At 39.5% G+C, this 19,184-nt stretch overlaps 1 protein-coding gene across 1 annotated transcript; it reads right to left on the reverse strand.

Annotated features, from left to right (window-relative positions):
- Positions 1 to 12,229: 12,229 nt before the first annotated feature.
- LOC124796210 lies at positions 12,230 to 18,954 on the reverse strand. Its single transcript, XM_047260301.1, has 3 exons — positions 17,929 to 18,954; positions 17,428 to 17,780; positions 12,230 to 12,365 (listed from the first exon to the last, which is right to left on the reverse strand). Exons 1-3 carry the CDS (start codon positions 18,952 to 18,954, stop codon positions 12,230 to 12,232), a joined length of 1,515 nt encoding a protein of 504 aa, XP_047116257.1.
- Between the last annotated feature and the right edge of the window lie 230 nt (positions 18,955 to 19,184).

Genomic DNA, 19,184 nt, shown 5'->3' on the forward strand with positions numbered 1-19,184 from the left:
ACAGTAAGAAAAAATTTATACAAGAACAGCTGACCATGGACAGGAGCAAGTCTCAATAGAGATAGATGCTTAGGCAAAGTCTAAGGAAGATCAAGTCCCACAATGCGTGAATGAGGAAAAAACAATCTGAATGCAAATCAACCAGTTCAAAATATTTCACTTTCTACACATGACATGCTGCTGGCAACAACACTACCCACAACAGTAATAATAGAAGATGCTTAAGAATAGAAAATTTTAAATACTTTCACCAGATAAGAAGATGGTATATTTTGTGGTATTGATTTCTTACTTTGCAGGTGTGTTGCCATGATCATGCAACAAGGCACAAAAGATAAGTTATGTAAACGAATATATAAATGGTGATGGAGCCCTATGGGTAACTAAAATAAATGATTCATGTGAAACCTACACTGAGGTTATAAAAGTCATGGGATAGAGATATGAACATATATAGATGGCAGCAGCATCACATACACAAGGTATAAAAGGACAAGGCTTTGGCAGAGCTGCCATTTGTATTCACATGATTGGCGTGAAAAGGTGTCTGGTGTGATTATGGACACAAGACAGGAATTAACAGACACTGCATGTGGAATGGTAGTTGGAATTAGATGTATGAGACATTCCATTTCAGAAGTCATTAGAGAATTCTATATTCTGAGATCCACGATTGAAGAGTGTGCTGAGAATATCAACTTTCAGGCATTACCTCTCACCTCGGAAAATACAGTGGCTGATGATCTTCACTTAAAGACTGAGAGCAGCAGCATTTGTGCAGAGGTGTCATTGCAAATAGACAATTACGTCACATAAAATAATCACTGAAATCAATGTGGGATATATGACAATTATATCTGTTAGGACAGTGCTGTGAAATTTGTTGTTAATGGGCTGTGGCAGCCGACTACCAATATGAGTGCCTCTGCTAACAGCACAACATTTCCTGCAGCACCTCTCTTGGGCTTTTGAACATATCAGCTGTACTCTAGATGACCAGAAAACTGAAGTCTGGTCATATGAGTCCCAATCTGAGGTAATAAGAGCTGACATAGGTTTCAGGTATGGCACATACCGCATGAAGTCACGGACCCCAATTGTGAACAAGACACTTTGCAGGCTGGTGGTGGTTCCATAATGGTGTTTACTGTGTTTACATGGAATGGACTGGGCTCTCTAGTCCAACTGGACCAACGATTGACAGGAAATGGTTGTGTTCAGCTACTTGTAGACCATTTGCAGTCAATCATGAACTTCATGTCCCTAAACAACAATAGACTTTTTGTGGATGACAGTACCCCATGTCACTGAGCCACAATTATTTGCAGTTGGTTTGAAGAACATTTGGAACAATTTGAGTGAAAAATCTGATCACCCGGAGTGTCCGACATGAATCCTATCAAACATTTATGGTACATAATCAAGAGATCAGTTCATGTACAAAATCCTGCACTGGCAACACTTTTGCATTTATGAATGGTCATAGAGTCAGTACCTCTCAATATTTCTGCATAGGACTTACTATGACTTGTTGAGTCCATGCCGTGTTGAGATGGTGCACTACTCCTTGCAGTCAGCCAGCCACTTCCATCTGATATATTGTCTTAACTCCCTCTACCACTTACTTCCTGTGTTGTCCATATTTTACTGCTGGCAGCATGCTTCATTCCACGCTTCGGTGTAGGTAGGCCCATATTTTTCCAAGCTTGTTACCTGTGTTTTTGGTTCTGTTTTATCTTACTGTTCTGAGTTTTTTCTTAACACCCGTCTCAATCTGTTACTGAACGGGCACTGAAGACCTTGCTGTCGTGCACCCATACAACCCTCTCCATCCATCATCCAAGCAAAAGGGTGTTCAACACAATATTAGGTGGTATGAAATGACTTTTGACCCCTCAGCGTATGAAGATTTTGAAAACGCATTTCTTGCCCAATCAGGGTCCAGTGGTGTACAGTTAATACTATGGAAGAAAGGTTTTACTCAGAGCCTAATCTTTTCAAATTGGAAGCTTGTGCCAATATTTGGAAAAATAACTTAATATGGCATGCTACTATGGTTGAGGATGTTCCAGTAACTATTGCTGTAGACATAGGAGCATTTGTCAATGTGATTTCAAGAAGTTCTTTCAGTAAAGTGTCCACAAAAACCAAGTTTCATGGCATTGCTGTTCAGAACTGCAAGATTATTGAAGGCACTTGCATGTGATCCAGAAATGTTAGAATGATTGAGATGTCAGTAAAACTATAAAATGTAGCAAAACCATGCATCCTTCTAGTAGCTGTAGACTTGATTGTTGACTGTATTCTGAGCCTTTATTTTATCTGTGAGGACACGATATTGACTTCTCTACCAGTAAGGTTTTCTTTCTCACTGACAGTGAAAGAGCTAAAGTGGAGCTACTGTGGAAGGATGGCAGCTACAGACGGTAGTGCCCAGGTTTTTAGATCAAATTCTATTGTTAAGGAACAAGAAGGGATAAGAGCATTTCTAATCCTGTTGAACAAAGAAGTTGAAGTCACATTACAAGTATAACAGAAAGTAGAAGAGCCAGGGAACCTCACCAGCAAGGAAAGATAGCAGTAGCACGGAATCAGTGTGGGGATACAATTGAAGAAAAACCTGGAATAATCCAAGGAAATACATATGACCTTGTAAAACAGTTTCTATCTTACCACATGGTCACAGTGGGAAGCACTAGATAATGAAATTGGAAGGATGCTTAGAGAACATAAGAGGTTCATAAGGACATATTGTCATGACCAGCCAATGCTACTGATTGACTACATGAAACCATTTGAAGAGATAGTGAATCATCTGCTTCATTTGTCAACACACTGCACAACAGCAGAGCTAATGTTTCACATGAGGGGAAAGAATAATATGGATGGACCAGATCCCACAGGTTGCCAATGACAGAGATTAATGGGAGAAAAGGTTCAGAAAGCTTTGATCAGTTTCAGACACAAAGCATTCAGAAGAAAGCACAAGTGTGACAAGGAAGTGGTAAAAATAGTAAGGTATCTAGTGGTGAAGAAAATATTATTAAGAAGCCACCCACATTTTGAACAAAAGGAACAAAATGTGGCAGCCACTGTATATGGGACATTTTTTCCATTCTAAGAATTTCACATCGTGGTGCATATTTATTAGGGAACTCAAGTCATCATTGAATTAAAGGATTTTACCCTCTTCAAGATTTATGGAAATGTTATTTGTAGTGGAATTAGTGTGCATCATTGTAGGAACACAGGATCAGTTGGAATGGCTGAGCATAATATTGCATTAGTGTAATGCATAAAAGTGGATTCTTTTAATTTTACAACATGTGGAACATCATTGAAAGAATACAGGATCAATTGGAATGATTGAGCAGAATATTTGCATTAGCATAATGCATACAATAGGATTTTTTTTATTTTTACAGCATGACATTTTTAATTTAGCCTTAAGATATATATTTGGTTTTGTGACTATATGACGTGTCTGTAGAAGATAAGTATTACCCTGTGAAATATACAGAAGCTCATGAATGATTCTTGAATTATATTTAGTCATGTCCTGAGAATACATACAGTCATTTTTCATAGTAATAAGGTCTGTTTAAAAATGATGCATATTATTACAACATAGTGTAAGACGAACTTCTCTGTCTATGTAGAGTGAATGATTCTGAGCTGACAGTCTTCAGATCACTATTTGGTACATCTACATCTAGATGATTACTCTGTAATTCATGATTAATTGTCTGGCAGTGTGTTCATCAAACCACCTTCAAGGTATTTCTTCAATGTTTCACTATCAAACAGCAGTCAGGAAAAATGAAAATTTTAGTCTTTCCATACAAGCTCTGTTTTCTCTTATTTTACTGTGATCATTATTTCTCCCTATATAGGTTGGTGCCAACAAAATATTTTCACACACTGCGGAGAAAGTTGGTGATTGAAATTCCATGTGAAGCCTCCACTGTGACAAAAAATGCCTTTATTTTAATTTAGGTTAAGTAGTGTGTAATCATAGGGACTGATGACCTTAGCAGTTAAGTCCCATACGATTTCACACACATTTGAACATTTGACAGGAAATCCTGAATCCATTCACACAACTAGACAATTCACCATAGGCAAGAAATTTGATTAGGACTCACTTGTGAGAAATGATGTCAAAAGCCTTATGGAAATATAAAAATATAAACCAGATTAATGAATGTAACAAGTGACTCTAATGTGAAGTATATTTCAATGATGATAGTAATTATAATTTCTAAGACTTTCCCGGCGATTTGTTGTCATCTCGTAGAATCAGGTGTACTGCCGGTGGTCCGTGTCTTCCCAACCCGATATTTCGACGTCGTAACTTGACGTCTTCATCAGGAGTTCCGTGAGACTGGCTGACGAGTTGACCTTGTCCCATATTTATGCCTGGGTGGAGTGTGGCACTCCTATGCCACCTGCGCCCACTGTGGCCATTTTTGGTGGTGGTATCAGCCTCTAGGCGCTCCATCTTTGGTTTGCGCCCATTGCGGCTCTCTTCTGAAGTAGCAGACATCTCAAAGCATTTCCTACTGGGTCCGCACCCGTTAGGCACGATCCTAGCACTATCATGGCTCTGTTGAAGTACCTTATGCTGTCCACGACAGCGGTGAGTTTCTCTCGTGGCCAAGCCATTCTCCTGGCCTTCTGGACCCAGTATGCACCTGTGTAGTGTGCTTCCTGTGGCATCCAGCTGATGTTGGAGCTGCATATTATGATGGCCATCCTCCAAGGAGCTTGATGCCGCCTGGTATCAAGTATGCCGTTCTGTCCATCTACATCTACATCTACATCTACATGACTACTCTGCAATTCACATTTAAGTGCTTGGCAGAGGTTTCATCAAACCACAATCATACTATCTCTCTACCATTCCACTCCCAAACAGCGCGCGGGAAAAAGAAACTCCTAAACCTTTCTGTTCGAGCTCTGATTCTCTTATTTTATTTTGATGATCATTCCTACCTATGTAGGTTGGGCTCAACAAAATATTTTCGCATTCAGAAGAGAAAGTTGGTGACTGAAATTTCGTAAATAGATCTCGCCGCAACGAAAAACGTCTTTGCTTTAATGACTTCCATCCCAACTCGCGTATCATATCTGCCACACTCTCTCCCCTATTATGTGATAATACAAAATGAGCTGCCCTTTTTTGCACCCTTTTGATGTCCTCTGTCAATCCCACCTGGTAAGGATCCCACACCGCGCAGCAATATTCTGACAGAGGACGAACGAGTGTAGTGTAAGCTGTCTCTTTAGTGGACTTGTTGCATCTTCTAAGTGTCCTGCCAATGAAACACAACCTTTGGCTCACCTTCCCCATAATATTATCTATGTGGTCTTTCCAACTGAAGTTGTTCGTAATTTTAACACCCAGGTACTTAGTTGAATTGACAGCCTTGAGAATTGTACTATGTATCGAGTAATCGAATTCCAACGGATTTCTTTTGGAACTCATGTGGATCACCTCACACTTTTCGTTATTTAGCGTCAACTGCCACCTGCTGCACCATACAGCAATCTTTTCTAAATCGATTTGCAACTGATACTGGTCTTCGGATGACCTTACTAGACGGTAAATTACAGCATCATCCGCGAACAACCTAAGAGAACTGCTCAGATTGTCACCCAGTTCATTTATATAGATCAGGAACAGAAGAGGTCTCAGTACACTTCCCTGGGGAACACCTGATATCACTTCAGTTTTACTCGATGATTTGCCGTCTATTACTACGAACTGCGACCTTCCTGACAGGAAATCACGAATCCAGTCACACAACTGAGACGATACCCCATAGGCCCGCAGCTTGATTAGAAGTTGCTTGTGAGGAACAGTGTCAAAAGCCTTCCGGAAATCCAGAAATACGGAATCAACCTGAGATCCCCTGTCGATAGCAGCCATTACTTCATGCGAATAAAGAGCTAGCTGCGTTGCACAAGAACGATGTTTTCTGAAACCATGCTGATTACATATCAATAGATCGTTCCCTTCGAGGTGATTCATAATGTTTGAATACAGTATATGCTCCAAAACCCTACTGCAAACCGACGTCAATGATATAGGTCTGTAGTTCGATGGATTACTCCTACTACCCTTATTAAACACTGGTGCGACCTGCGCAATTTCCAATCTGTAGGCACAGATCTATCGGTGAGCGAGCGGTTGTATATGATTGCTAAATAGGGAGCTATTGTATCAGCGTAATCTGAAAGGAACCTAATCAGTATAGAATCTGAACCTGAAGACTTGCCCGTATCAAACGATTTGAGTTGCTTCGCAACCCCTAAGGTATCTACTTCTAAGAAACTCATGCTAGCAGCTGTTCATGTTTCAAATTCTGGAATGTTTCATTCGTCTTCCCTGGTGAAGGAATTTCGGAAAACTGTGTTCGATAACTCCGCTTTAGTGGCACAGTCGTCGGTAACAGTACCATCGGCACTGCGCAGCGAAAGTATTGACTGCGTCTTGCCGCTTGTGTACTTTACATAAGACCAGAATTTCTTCGGATTTTCTACCAAATTTCGAGACAATGATTCGTTGTGGAACCTATTAAAGGCATCTCGCATTGAAGTCTGTGCCAAATTCGAGCGTCTGTAAATTTTAGCCAGTCTTCAGGATTTTGCGTTCTTCTGAACTTCGCATGCCTTTTCCGTTGCCTCTGCAACAGCGTTTGGACCTGTTTTGTGTACCACGGGGGATCAGTTCCATCTCTTACCAATTTATGAGGTATGAATCTCTCAATTGCTGTTGCTACTATATCTTTGAATTTGAGCCACATCTCGTCTATATTTGCATAGTCAGTTCGGAAGGAATGGAGATTGTCTCTTAGGAAGGCTTCTAATGACACTTTATCCACTTTTATAAATAAAGTTATTTTGTGTTTGTTTCTGGTGGATTTGGAAGAAACGGTATTGAGCCTAGCTACAACGACCTTGTGATCCCTAATCGCTGTATCAGTCATGATGCTCTCTATCAGCTCTGGATTGTTTGTGGCTAAGAGGTCAAGTGTGTTTTTGCAACCATTTACAATTTGCGTGGGTTCGTGGACTAACTGCTCGAAATAATTTTCGGAGAAAGCATTTAGGACAATCTCGGAAGATGTTTTCTGCCTACCACTGGTTTTGAACAAGTACTTTTGCCAACATATCGAGGGAAGGTTGAAGTCCCCACCAACTATAACTGTATGAGTGGGGTATTTATTTGTTACGAGACTCAAATTTTCTCTGAACTGTTCAGCAACTATATCATCGGAGCCTGGGGTTCGGTAGAAGTAACAAATTATTAACTTAGTTCGGCTGTTAAGTATAACCTCCACCCATACCAATTCGCACGGAGTATCTACTTCGACTTCACTACAAGCTAAACCACTACTGACAGACACATACACTCCACCACCAATTCTGCCTAATCTATCTCTATCTTTCCTGAACACCGTCTGAGACTTTGCAAAAATTTCTGCAGAACTTATTTCATGCTTTAGCCAGCTTTCTGTACCTATAACGATTTCAGCTTCTGTGCTTTCTATTAGCGCTTGAAGCTCAGGGACTTTCCCAGCACAACTACAACAATTTAAAACTACAATTCCGACTGTTCCTTGATCCAAGCACGTCCTGTATTTGCCATGCACCCTTTGAGATTGCAGCCCACCCCGTAGTTTCCCGAGGCCTTCTAACCTAAAAAACTGCCCAGTCCATGCCACACAGCCTCCGCTACCTGTGTAGCCGCCAGCTGAGTGTAGTGAACTCCTGACCTATTCAGCGGAACCTGAAACCCCACCACCCTATGGTGCAAGTCAAGGAATCTACAGCCAACACGGTCACAAAACCGTCTGAGCCTCTGATTCAGATCCTCCACCCGGCTCTGCACCAAAGGTCCGCAGTCGGTTCTGTCAACAATGCTGCAGATGGTGAGCTCTGCCTTCATCTCGTAAGCAAGACCGGCAGCCATCACCAAATCAGATAGCCGCTGGAATCCAGAGAGAATTTCCTCAGATCCAAAGCGACACACATCATTAGTGCTGACATGTGCCACCACCTGCAGCTGGCTGCACCCTGTGCTCTTCATGGCATCCGGAAGGACCCTTTCCACATCAGGAATGACTCCACTCGGAATGCACACAGAGTGCACACTGGATTTCTTCCCCTCCTTAGCCGCATATCCCTAATGGGCCCCATTACGCGCCTAACATTGGAGCTCCCAACTACCAATAAGCCCACCCTCTGTGATTGCCCGGACCTTGATGACTGAGAATCATCCTCTGAAACAGGGCAGGCAACTGCATCAGGCTCAGCCAGAGACAGTGCCTGAAACCTGTTTGTCAGACGCACCGGGGAGGTTTTCTGATCAACCTCCAGGGACGTCTTTTGCTGCCTGCCACGCCTTGGAACGATCTCCCAATCAACCACAGGCGAGGGCTCAGCCCCACTGCGGGCAGCAACTGGGGCAACCACAGCGGCAGACCGATCTGGGAATGGACAGGACGAGGTTGACATCACCGTGATACCCAAATCTGTTCTGTTCTTTATGCCCTTGGATGTCTGTACTTCATTACTGTAGGAGGAAACTTTCTTCCGTTGTTTCTGTAGTAGCTCCAAAGCAGGATTCCACGCAGTACGAAGCTGATATCCTGTTTCCCGGTGGATCAAGTTCTCTGCCATCTTGATTTCAGTCGATTCATTAATGCAACTAGCCCAGAAGTGGGGGCACTGAAGCAGGATCCTGGTTTTGTCATAATACATAGTGTGCTCGAGGTCCAGGCAATGTTCTGCTATTGCAGATTTAGTTACCTGTCGTAGCATGGTGTGTCTCTTGTGTTTTTTACATCTTATTTCAATTATTCTGGTAGTCTGACCAATGTAAGGCATCCCGCATTCATAGGGTGTATGGTATACACCAGGTTTCCTTAACCCCAAATCATTCTTGACAGTTCCAAGGAGCGTCCTTATCTTTATAGGTGGGCAGAACACACCCTTGATACTTTGTTTCTTCAAGATTCTGCTGATCTTGGCAGATATAGGCCCAGCATATGGTAGAAAGGCTGCTTTCCTGGTCTCTTCTTCCTGCTCCTCTCCTGTTGCCTCAGGCCGTATAGTGGGTTGGAGGGCTTTGCGGATGTCCCTGGTGGAGTATCCATTGTCTGTGAACAATCTGTAGATGTTCTAATTCTTCTGTCAGGCCGCCTGAGTCAGAAAGTGTTTTGTCTTGGTGTACGAGTGCTCTCAGCACTCCTTGCTTCTGTGCTGGGTGATGGCAGCCGTCAGCCTGTAGATATAAGTCAGTGTGTGTTGGTTTCCTGTACACGCTGTGGCATAAGGTGCCATCTGACTTCCTCTTTACTAGGACATCGAGAATGAGAGCTGACCATCACTCTCTAGTTCCATAGTGAACTTGATGTTGGGGTGCCTTGTGTTCAGATGGTCCAGGAACGCATCTAGTCTTCTCTTGCCATGTGGCCAGATGATGAATGTGTCATCAATGTATCTGAAGAAACACATCAGCTGTTAGGCAGCAGTTGTAAGTGCCTCATCCTCGAATCTCTCCATAAACAGATTCGCCACTACTGAAGATAGGGAGCTACCTTGGCCACTCCTTCAGTCTCCTCATAGAACTGGACTTCACAAAGGAAGTACGTCGATGTCAAAATATGCTTGAAAAGATCCAGCAATGCTCCATCAATTATCCCACTAATTATATCGAGTGTGTCCTGAAGTGGTACCCTGGTGAATAGAGACACCACATCAAAACTGACCATGATGTCTGTGTCCAAGATCTGTAGGTTGTTGAGACGTTCCACAAAGTCCAAGGAGTTGCGGATGTGGTGGACACACTTTCCCACATATGGTGACATCATTTTCTTAAGGTAGGAGGTTGTGGTGTAGGTGGCTGGGCCAATATTACTGACGATCTGGCGGAGTTGGAACACCCTGTATATGGATATTGGGTAATCCATACAGTCTGGGTGATACTGGTGCCTTAGCTTTTAGTTGTTTGACAACCTTCTCCAAAAGTTGGCAGATCTTGTGGTCATAGTCAGTCTTCAGCAGTATGACAGTAAATCCCGCTCTCATCTTAAGGAAACAAGATGGCGGAGAACTTTATCAACCAGGAAGCAGGATATCAGCTTAGTACTGCATGGAATCCTGCTTTGGAACTACTACAGAAACAATGGAAGAAAGTTCCCTCCTACAGGAATGAACTACAGACATCCAAGGCTGTAAGTAACAGAATGGCATACATGATACCAGGCAGCAGCAGGCTCCTTGGAGAGAAACTCGTTGCAGTCACCAGCAGCATAAGGAACTTCAGCAGAGGCATGATAGTGATAAGATTACACCTATCGGGTGCGGACCCAATAGGGAACACCTTGGGATGTCCACTACTTCAGAAGAGATCCACAACAGTTGCGGACCGAAGATGGAATGCCTAGAGACTGATACCACCGCCAGAAATGGCCACAGTGGGCGCGGATGGCATAGGGAGCGCCACACACCACCCAGGCGTAAATATGGGACGAGGTCAGCTCGTCAACCAGTCTCAGGGAACACCTGATGAGGACGCCGAGTTACAACGTCGAAATATCGTGTTGGGAAGACGTGGTCCACCAGCAGTTCACTCAGTTCTACGAGATGACATGATAGTCATTCATTTAGAAGTTGGTCTAACTTGTGACTAAAGCTGCACCAACATTCATACAGGTAGGATATGTCATACAATTTGGTGGGATGTCTTCTAGACTCTTAAGTTTCATCCTTCTTCAGAGATACATGCTTGATTTCTGAATATTGAACTTGGGTGTTTGGCATAATTTATTTTCCATTGTCTGAGATTAAGCTACTTGCTCCACATATCAGCTTAATTAAATGAATTCATGAAAATATGAGGTGGTGCTGTTCAATTACTATAGTTGTCATGATTTATGGAACTTTTATGAGAGGGGTTTATATAAATATGTGGAACAATAAACATCAAGAAAAAATGTTGTTGATATTTTGACAATAAAATGGGCATAGAATCATGAACATATGTGCGTACAGCGTTTTGAAGAAGGGAACACATTCAGTGCGCACAAAGTGTATCAAATGACAAATGATCACTCATGAATGTGGTATGACAATTGGCCCATAAAGTCTGCAGCGTTGCCACTGAAGCAAAGCTAATGTGTATAAGGATGCTGTTTTATTTGAAGGATTTGTGAAATGTACCACAGACATTCTGTGACTGTGCTGTATTGGCATTAACCAGTTTGCCACTGAAACTAGGGTTTCAAGTGATGGTCTAATGATAGTCTAAGGAACATTTACGATCGCATAATAATTAACCTTGTAATTAAACTTCTCCCAAATCCAACAAATTCAGCACAGCTGATAATTTAAAATTATTGATCAATATGGTGTCAGGTGAAACCTCTTCATGTAATGATGTCTCAGTTACTATAAAATGTGATAGTGATGTGTGTAAAGTTTGTTTAAAAAAGGTTATGTGAGTTACCCAGGGTGTATTGAGTGCAAGTTGTGGTACCATGATAAATGTGTAAAAGTGAATCTGAAGTATATAAAACTTGATCATGACTGGATATGCCATCAATGCTTTATGAGTCCCTTGAAAAACCAAATATTTAACACACTAAAATCAAAAGAAACAATAATAATGGTTGTTACATACAATTTAGGGACTATAACCATGTAATACCAAGAACTCCAGAAGAAATTTCAAGAACTAGAAATTAAATACCAAGGATTGGAGTAAAATCATCACGTAGCACAAGATGTTGCTGCAAACGGCCTTTCTATGCTAGTGCCGACTAAAGCATGAAAACAAACAGTAAGTGCAGCTCTGGTGACACCGCTATCAAATAAATACTTGGTTCTGTAATAAAACAGCAAACACAGATGAACCAAAATCAGTAACAAAATGTCCAATGAAGTGCACAGTCAAGGAAAGGAAATATGAAATCACCATAACAGCTGCATAACAAGAAAGTCAGTCACAGCCACAGTATCAGTGCAACCAGGATCATCATTTGAACAAAAAGAGGCAGTGCCAGAATCATCTTCAGCAAAAACAGCAAGAAAATGTGAGGGTCCAACAGAACAAACAGTGGTCAGTGCATCAATCAGTAGGATAACTGTAACACCTCATCACCAAATGCATGTTTAGACCAAGGCACGAGAAACATAAAGTTTTCACGGTAAGCAGTGCTCAGTGCTTCTCAATCTTCCACCAAACTATGCAGTGCATCACAAACAAACTGCAACAATTAGAAGTGTCTATTGTCAGCTCACTTGTTTGCATAACAGAATGTTGGTGTAATAATTCAGAATTAACAAATGTAGCACTAAATTCATGCAGTCAAGCCTGTCATTACAGTAGAAGCACTTTGAAATGTGGTGGATCATGCATATATGTGAAGGAGGGGATTATATATAAAATAAGAAATGATGTTTTGGCATTAAGTGAAGCTTTAGAGATAAGAAAACCTAGATTATTCCAAAGACGAACTGTACTGTGTATTTATCGTGCTCCCAGTGGTGACATGGACACATTCAGTACAAAATAATAATAATAATAATAATAATAATAATAATAATAATAAACCCCGTAGAGGCTCGGGAAAAGAACAGGCCTTCGGTATGTTCTGCCAGTCGTAAAAGGCGACAAAAAGAACAAATCACTAATAGGGCTAACCCCCCTTTTAGTGTGATTAGTTGGTTCAGGACAGAACTAAAGAAGCCTTGGACAAGCGCTGTCATGGTTGGGGACGGTGCTTGAACCCTGTGCCCGCCCACAGTGGAAACGACACTGCTAACCACTCGGAAAATGATTTAAATCCAAATAGAGGTGTTTTGCAGGATATGCTTCCTGCAACCACCCTAGAAGGAAAACAAAAACAGACGATGAGATGATCAGATGAAGTTAACCGACATCTCATGTTCTGTTATTACCAAGCAACAAACTTAGGAATGAACACAACTGGATACATATCATGAGTATACACACAATTTATTACCAGATACCCAGAATTAAAATTTTTCACAGAACAAAGACTAGCTGATCAGATCCGTGTAATAATCAAAAATAACAGGATACCCCAGTCAGAATTAGAACATATCAAACAAGTACAACAAATACTGGAACAAAATAATGTGCAATCAGAAGAAGAAGAAGAAGAAGAAGAAGAAGAAAATACAGTAATGGACACAAACATCCCAGAGCAAACAAACAAAGAACAACACACATCAATTAAACAATCAGAGGAAAACGAAATCTTAAGACAGCCACCAGAACAAGCACAAATAGAACGCGAAGTGACACACATGTTAGATATAGAAGAAAAATTTCAGCTGACATATATAGAATACAAAGACACAAATACAGACATTAGACCATTCTTGCATAGACCACCAAATAACCCACAAGTCGAAACAACAATAACAACTATCAACACAATCGTACACAACAAAATAATTGAAAATACAACTATGGAAGAGTTACAGCTACTGGTTTATATAGGAGCACTCACTACACTAAATATACACACTAGGCAGAGATCAGAACCAACCAACACACAGAAGAAACCCACAAAACCAGCATGGCAACACAGGCTACAGATCAGAATAGAAAAACTGAGAAAAGACATCAGACAGCTAACACAATTTTTAAGAAATGAAATATCAGACAAAAAACGAAAAAAGTTAGGTAACATCTCACAACAAGAAGCGATAGAGCAATTAGATGAAAGGAAGCAGGAATTACAAGCATTGGCCAAACGACTTAGAAGATACAAAAAAAGTGAAAATAGAAGGAAACAAAACCAAACATTCAACACAAACCAAAAGAAATTTTACCAGACAATAGATAACACACACATTAAAATAGACAACCCACCAAACATAACAGACACGGAACACTTCTGGAGCAGCATATGGTCAAACCCGGTACAACATAACAGGCATGCTCGGTGGATACAAGTAGAAACAGACACATACAAGACGATACCACAAATGCCTGAAGTGATAATTTTGCAACATGAAGTCACCCAAGCAATTAATTCTATGCACAATTGGAAAGCCCCTGGAAAAGATAAAATATCAAATTTCTGGCTAAAGAAGTTCACCTCAACACATCCGCATCCACATCTAACTAAATTATTTAACAGTTACATTGCAGACCCATACACATTCCCTGATACACTTACACATGGAATAACTTATCTGAAATCTAAAGAGCAAGCAGACACAGAAAACCCAGCAAAATATCGCCCCATAACATGCCTAACAACAATATACAAAATATTAACTTCAGTCATTACACAAAAATTAATGACACATAAAACACAGAACAAAATTATAAATGAAGAACAAAAAGGCTGCTGCAAAGGAGCACGAGGATGTAAAGAGCAACTGATAATAGATGCAGAGGTGACATATCAAGCTAAAACTAAACAAAGGTTGCTACACTACGCATACATTGATTACCAAAAAGCTTTTGATAGTGTACCCCATTCATGGTTACTACAAATATTGGAAATATATAAAGTAGATCCTAAATTGATACAGTTCCTAAACATAAAATGAAAAATTGGAAAACCACACTTAATATCCAAACAAATTCAAATAATATCACATCACAGCCAATACAGATTAAGTGTGGAATATACCAAGGAGACTCATTAAGTCCTTTCTGGTTCTGCCTTGCTCTGAACCCACTATCCAACATGCTAAATAATACAAATTATGGATATCATATTACTGGAACATACCCACACAAAATCACACATTTGCTATACATGGATGATCTAAAACTACTGGCAGCATCAAATCAACAACTCAACCAATTACTAAAGATGACAGAAGTATTCAGCAATGATATAACAATGGCTTTTGGAACAGACAAATGTAAGAAAAATAGCATAGTCAAGGGAAAACACACTAAACAAGATTACATATTGGATAACCACAGCAACTGCATAGAAGCGATGGAAAAAACAGATGCCTATAAATATCTAGGATACAGAAAAAAAAATAGGAACAAATAATACAAATATTAAAGAAGAACTAAACGAAAAATATAGATAAAGACTAACAAAAATACTGAAAACAGAATTGACAGCAAGAAACAAGACAAAAGCTATAAATACTTATGCTATACCAATATTGACCTACTCATTTGGCGTATTGAAATGGAGTAACACAGACCTAGAAGCACTCAATACACTTACACGATCACAGTGCCACAAATATAGAATACATCACATACATTCAGCAACAGAAAGATTCACATTAAGCAGAAAGGAAGGAGGAAGGGGATTTATCGACATAAAAAACCTGCATTATGGACAGGTAGACAAATTAAGAAAATTCTTTATAGAACGAGCAGAAACTAGCAAAATACACAAAGCAATCAGTCATATAAATACATCGGCTACACCACTGCAATTTCATAACCACTTCTACAACCCTTTAGATCACATAACGTCAACAGATACGAAGAAAGTAAATTGGAAAAAGAAAACACTACATGGCAGGCACCCGTATCATCTAACACAGCCACACATCGATCGAGACGCATCCAACACTTGGCTAAGAAAAGGCAATATATACAGTGAGACGGAAGGATTCATGGTTGCAATACAGGATCAAACAATAAACACCAGATATTACAGCAAGCATATTATTAAAGATCCCAATACCACAACAGATAAATGCAGACTTTGCAAACAACAAATAGAAACAGTAGATCACATCACAAGTGGATGTACAATACTAGCAAATACAGAATACCCCAGAAGACATGACAATGTAGCAAAAATAATACACCAACAACTTGCCATACAACATAAACTAATAAAACAATACGTTCCCACATACAAGTATGCACCACAAAATGTACTGGAGAATGATGAATACAAATTATGCTGGAACAGACCCATTATAACTGATAAAACACCACCACATAACAAACCTGACATCATACTCACCAATAAAAAGAAGAAATTAACACAACTAATTGAAATATCCATACCCAATACGGCAAATATACAGAAGAAAACAGGTGAAAAAATTGAAAAATACATCCAACTGGCTGAGGAAGTCAAGGACATGTGGCATCAGGATAAAGTTGACATTATACCAATTATACTTTCAACTACAGGAGTCATACCACGCAATATCCACCAGTACATCAATGCAATACAGCTACAGCCAAACTTACATATACAACTACAGAAATCTGTAATTATTGATACATGTTCAATTACCCGAAAGTTCCTAAATGCAATGTAACATATACCGTACAGTTAAAAGGAAGCCACGCTTGATCAAGGACTGCGTCACTTTCCACTTTTAACCAGACCTAAAGTCTGAGAAAGGAAAGAAGATGATGATAATAATAATAATAATTTTATTGTCGTGCAGCTGATTACAGCAATAGACAAAGTCAATAGCATATATTTCTACATAAACTACTATATCGATGTAAATTGGTTTACATAAAATGGTACACGTTAGAATACAGTATTTTCATCTTCAAAGAATTCATCAATGGTGTAAAACGGATTGTTCACTAGTAGCTTGTATAATTTAGCTTTAAAGATATTTACAGGCAGTTCTTTAAAGTCAGCACTTAGTCTATTAAATATCCTTAGTCCAAGAACTAGGTAAGAGTTATGCGATTTTGATAATCTATGATACGGTACGTCTACTGATGTTCTGTTTCTAGTATTATGGCTATGAAAATCACTTCTCAACACAAAATTAGACACATTGTTTCTAATGTACATTAAAACATTGTAGATGAATAAGTTCACTACTGTAAGACACTGCAATTTAATAAACAGAGGTTTACAATGTTATGTTTCATCAGAATCTGTTATTATTCTTATTACTTTCTTCTGTAAAAGTAAAATGTCATTTACATGACAGCTACTACCCCACAGTAATATTCCATAAGAGATGATGATTTGGAAGAAGGCAAAATATGCTGATCTCAGATAGTCATTGGGAACGTGTCTTTTTAAATTGCTAATTAGATAAATAACTCTTGAAAGCCTAGCCAATATATTTTTAATGTGTGGTTCCCACGTCAATTTATTGTCAATAGTAACACCTAAAAATTTAACAGTTTCTAATTCCTGGTAGTTAGGAATCTCTTTGAGGCTAAAGTAAAGTGTGTGGGTTTTATTTTCATTTAGCAAGAAGCCATTAGCTTTGAACCATAATGAGGACTGAGAGAGGGTATTTTCGGTCAATGTTTTCAGTGTACCTAGATCAGAGCTTTTATGTAGAAAAGTTGTGTCATCAGCATACAATATTGTATGAGAATTTATGAATAAGGGCAGGTCATTAATCATTAGTATAAACAGTAAAGGTCGAAGCACCGACCCTTGAGGCACTCCGTACCTAACATTAACCAAATTTGATTTCTCCCTACCAATGCACACAACTTGTTGACTGTTCTCTAGAAAAGACCTGAACATATTTATACTGTTGTCATCAAAACCATAGTAAACTAGCTTATTCAGCACAGTGTCATGCTCTACACAGTCGAAGGCTCTGCTCAGGTCACATAATGTAGCCTGGGCATAGTCCCTAGCCTCGAACACATCTAGGACTAATTTTACGAGGGAGTCCATTGCATCCGTTGTGGATTTACCTTTCCTAAATCCAAACTGTTTATCACTAATTATAGTTAGTTTACCCAAGTAGGCACTAACTTGCTCATACATTATCTTTTCTGAAATTTTTGAAAAAAACTGGGGTTATGGATATAGGTCTGTAACTAGCGGGACAGTTCTTTTCCCCTTTTTTGTATATGGGCACAACTCTAGAAATTTTTAGTATGTCGGGGAACTTACTTTCAACTAGGCATTTGTTAACACAAAAGGTTAAAGGATAAATCACACAATCAATAACATCTTTCAACAAATTACATGACATATCATAGTAATCAACACTAACTGAAGGTTTGACATTTTTCACTATTTTTAGGATATTATTTGGGCTCACTTCTGTGAAAGTGAAGGTGCTTTGGGGAAGCTTTTCAAAGCAGCTGTCCATAATACTAAGTGCATTTTCAGGTGGTTTGATTATTGAACTACTAATTTCTTCAATGGACTGAATGCAATATTTATTAAATTCTTCTGGGGTAATGGCAATTTCCTCTGTGTGTTTAGTGTGTAAAATGGAGTTTATTACACTCCAGGCCTTCTTGCATTTATTGTTAGATTTTTCAATGTTTACTATGTTATGCAGTTTCTTTGCTTCATTTATTGCCTTCCTATACTTGCATTTAGCTTTAGCATACAGGTCTTTATACAGTTCTGATTTACTGGTTTTGTACAGACTAGAATACAGCATAACAGTATTTTTCAGTTGCCCTAACTGTGGAGTACACCATTCCTTCGTTTTCCTTTTCTTGTAATTACTACTAATATTTACTGTACATTTTTTCAGAGGGATGTTATTTTCAAATACATTTAAAAAGACGGAGAAAAACTTTGTGAATACAATATCAGCTGAACAGTGTTGAAGCCTAATAAAACATGTGTCCCAACTGAAATAAGTGAGGGCATGTCTAAACCTACCCACCCTCTCTCTGCTCACTGGTCTAGTAATCACAGTTTTAGATTCTGGTTTGGTGCAGTCTGAAGTTACATTATTAAGACTAAGATATACTGCATCATGGTCTGAGAAAGGGAAACTAATTACATCAGTGGACATACAAGTTCTCTTAATATTTGTAAATATATTGTCTAGACAGGATGAGCCTCTGGTAGGTTTGCAGTTAACATAGTACAGGTTAAATTGTCGAAGCACATTTTTGAGCTCTGTCACAGTTTTTCTGTCCTGCAGGACATCAAAACTTGAATTGATATCCCCTCCAATGACAACATTGTATTTTTTCCATTTCAGTATACATATGTACATTAAGAGTTCCTAAAGTTTCTCCAGAAAGATATGGGGGTCACCACTCGGTGGCATGTACACTACTACTACCATTAGCTTAAGGCTCTCAATTACTAGACCTGACATTTCAAAATGCATTTCATCACAAAGCGTATTGAGATCTATCCTGCCAAAGTTTGGTGCAAGAGGTGTTTTTGCGTATATTGCTACCCCACCACGTAAGTGTTGTTTTCTGCAATAGCAACTATGTA

The sequence above is a fragment of the Schistocerca piceifrons genome, chromosome 4 (genome assembly GCF_021461385.2).
Source record: "Schistocerca piceifrons isolate TAMUIC-IGC-003096 chromosome 4, iqSchPice1.1, whole genome shotgun sequence".
NCBI classification, from domain to species: Eukaryota; Metazoa; Arthropoda; class Insecta; order Orthoptera; family Acrididae; genus Schistocerca; species Schistocerca piceifrons.

Bases quoted from the DNA above. Each gene is read 5' to 3' on its own strand.
- LOC124796210 (XM_047260301.1), bottom strand. From the start codon at position 18,954: ATGTACATATGTATACTGAAATGGAAAAAATACAATGTTGTCATTGGA. The intron at 17,781-17,928 runs GTGATTTATCCT...CCATAACCCCAG, and splicing joins TGAAAGATGTTATTGATTGT to TTTTTTTCAAAAATTTCAGA. The intron at 12,366-17,427 runs GTACGGAGTGCC...GCATGAATTTAG, and splicing joins TCAAATTTGGTTAATGTTAG to TGCTACATTTGTTAATTCTG.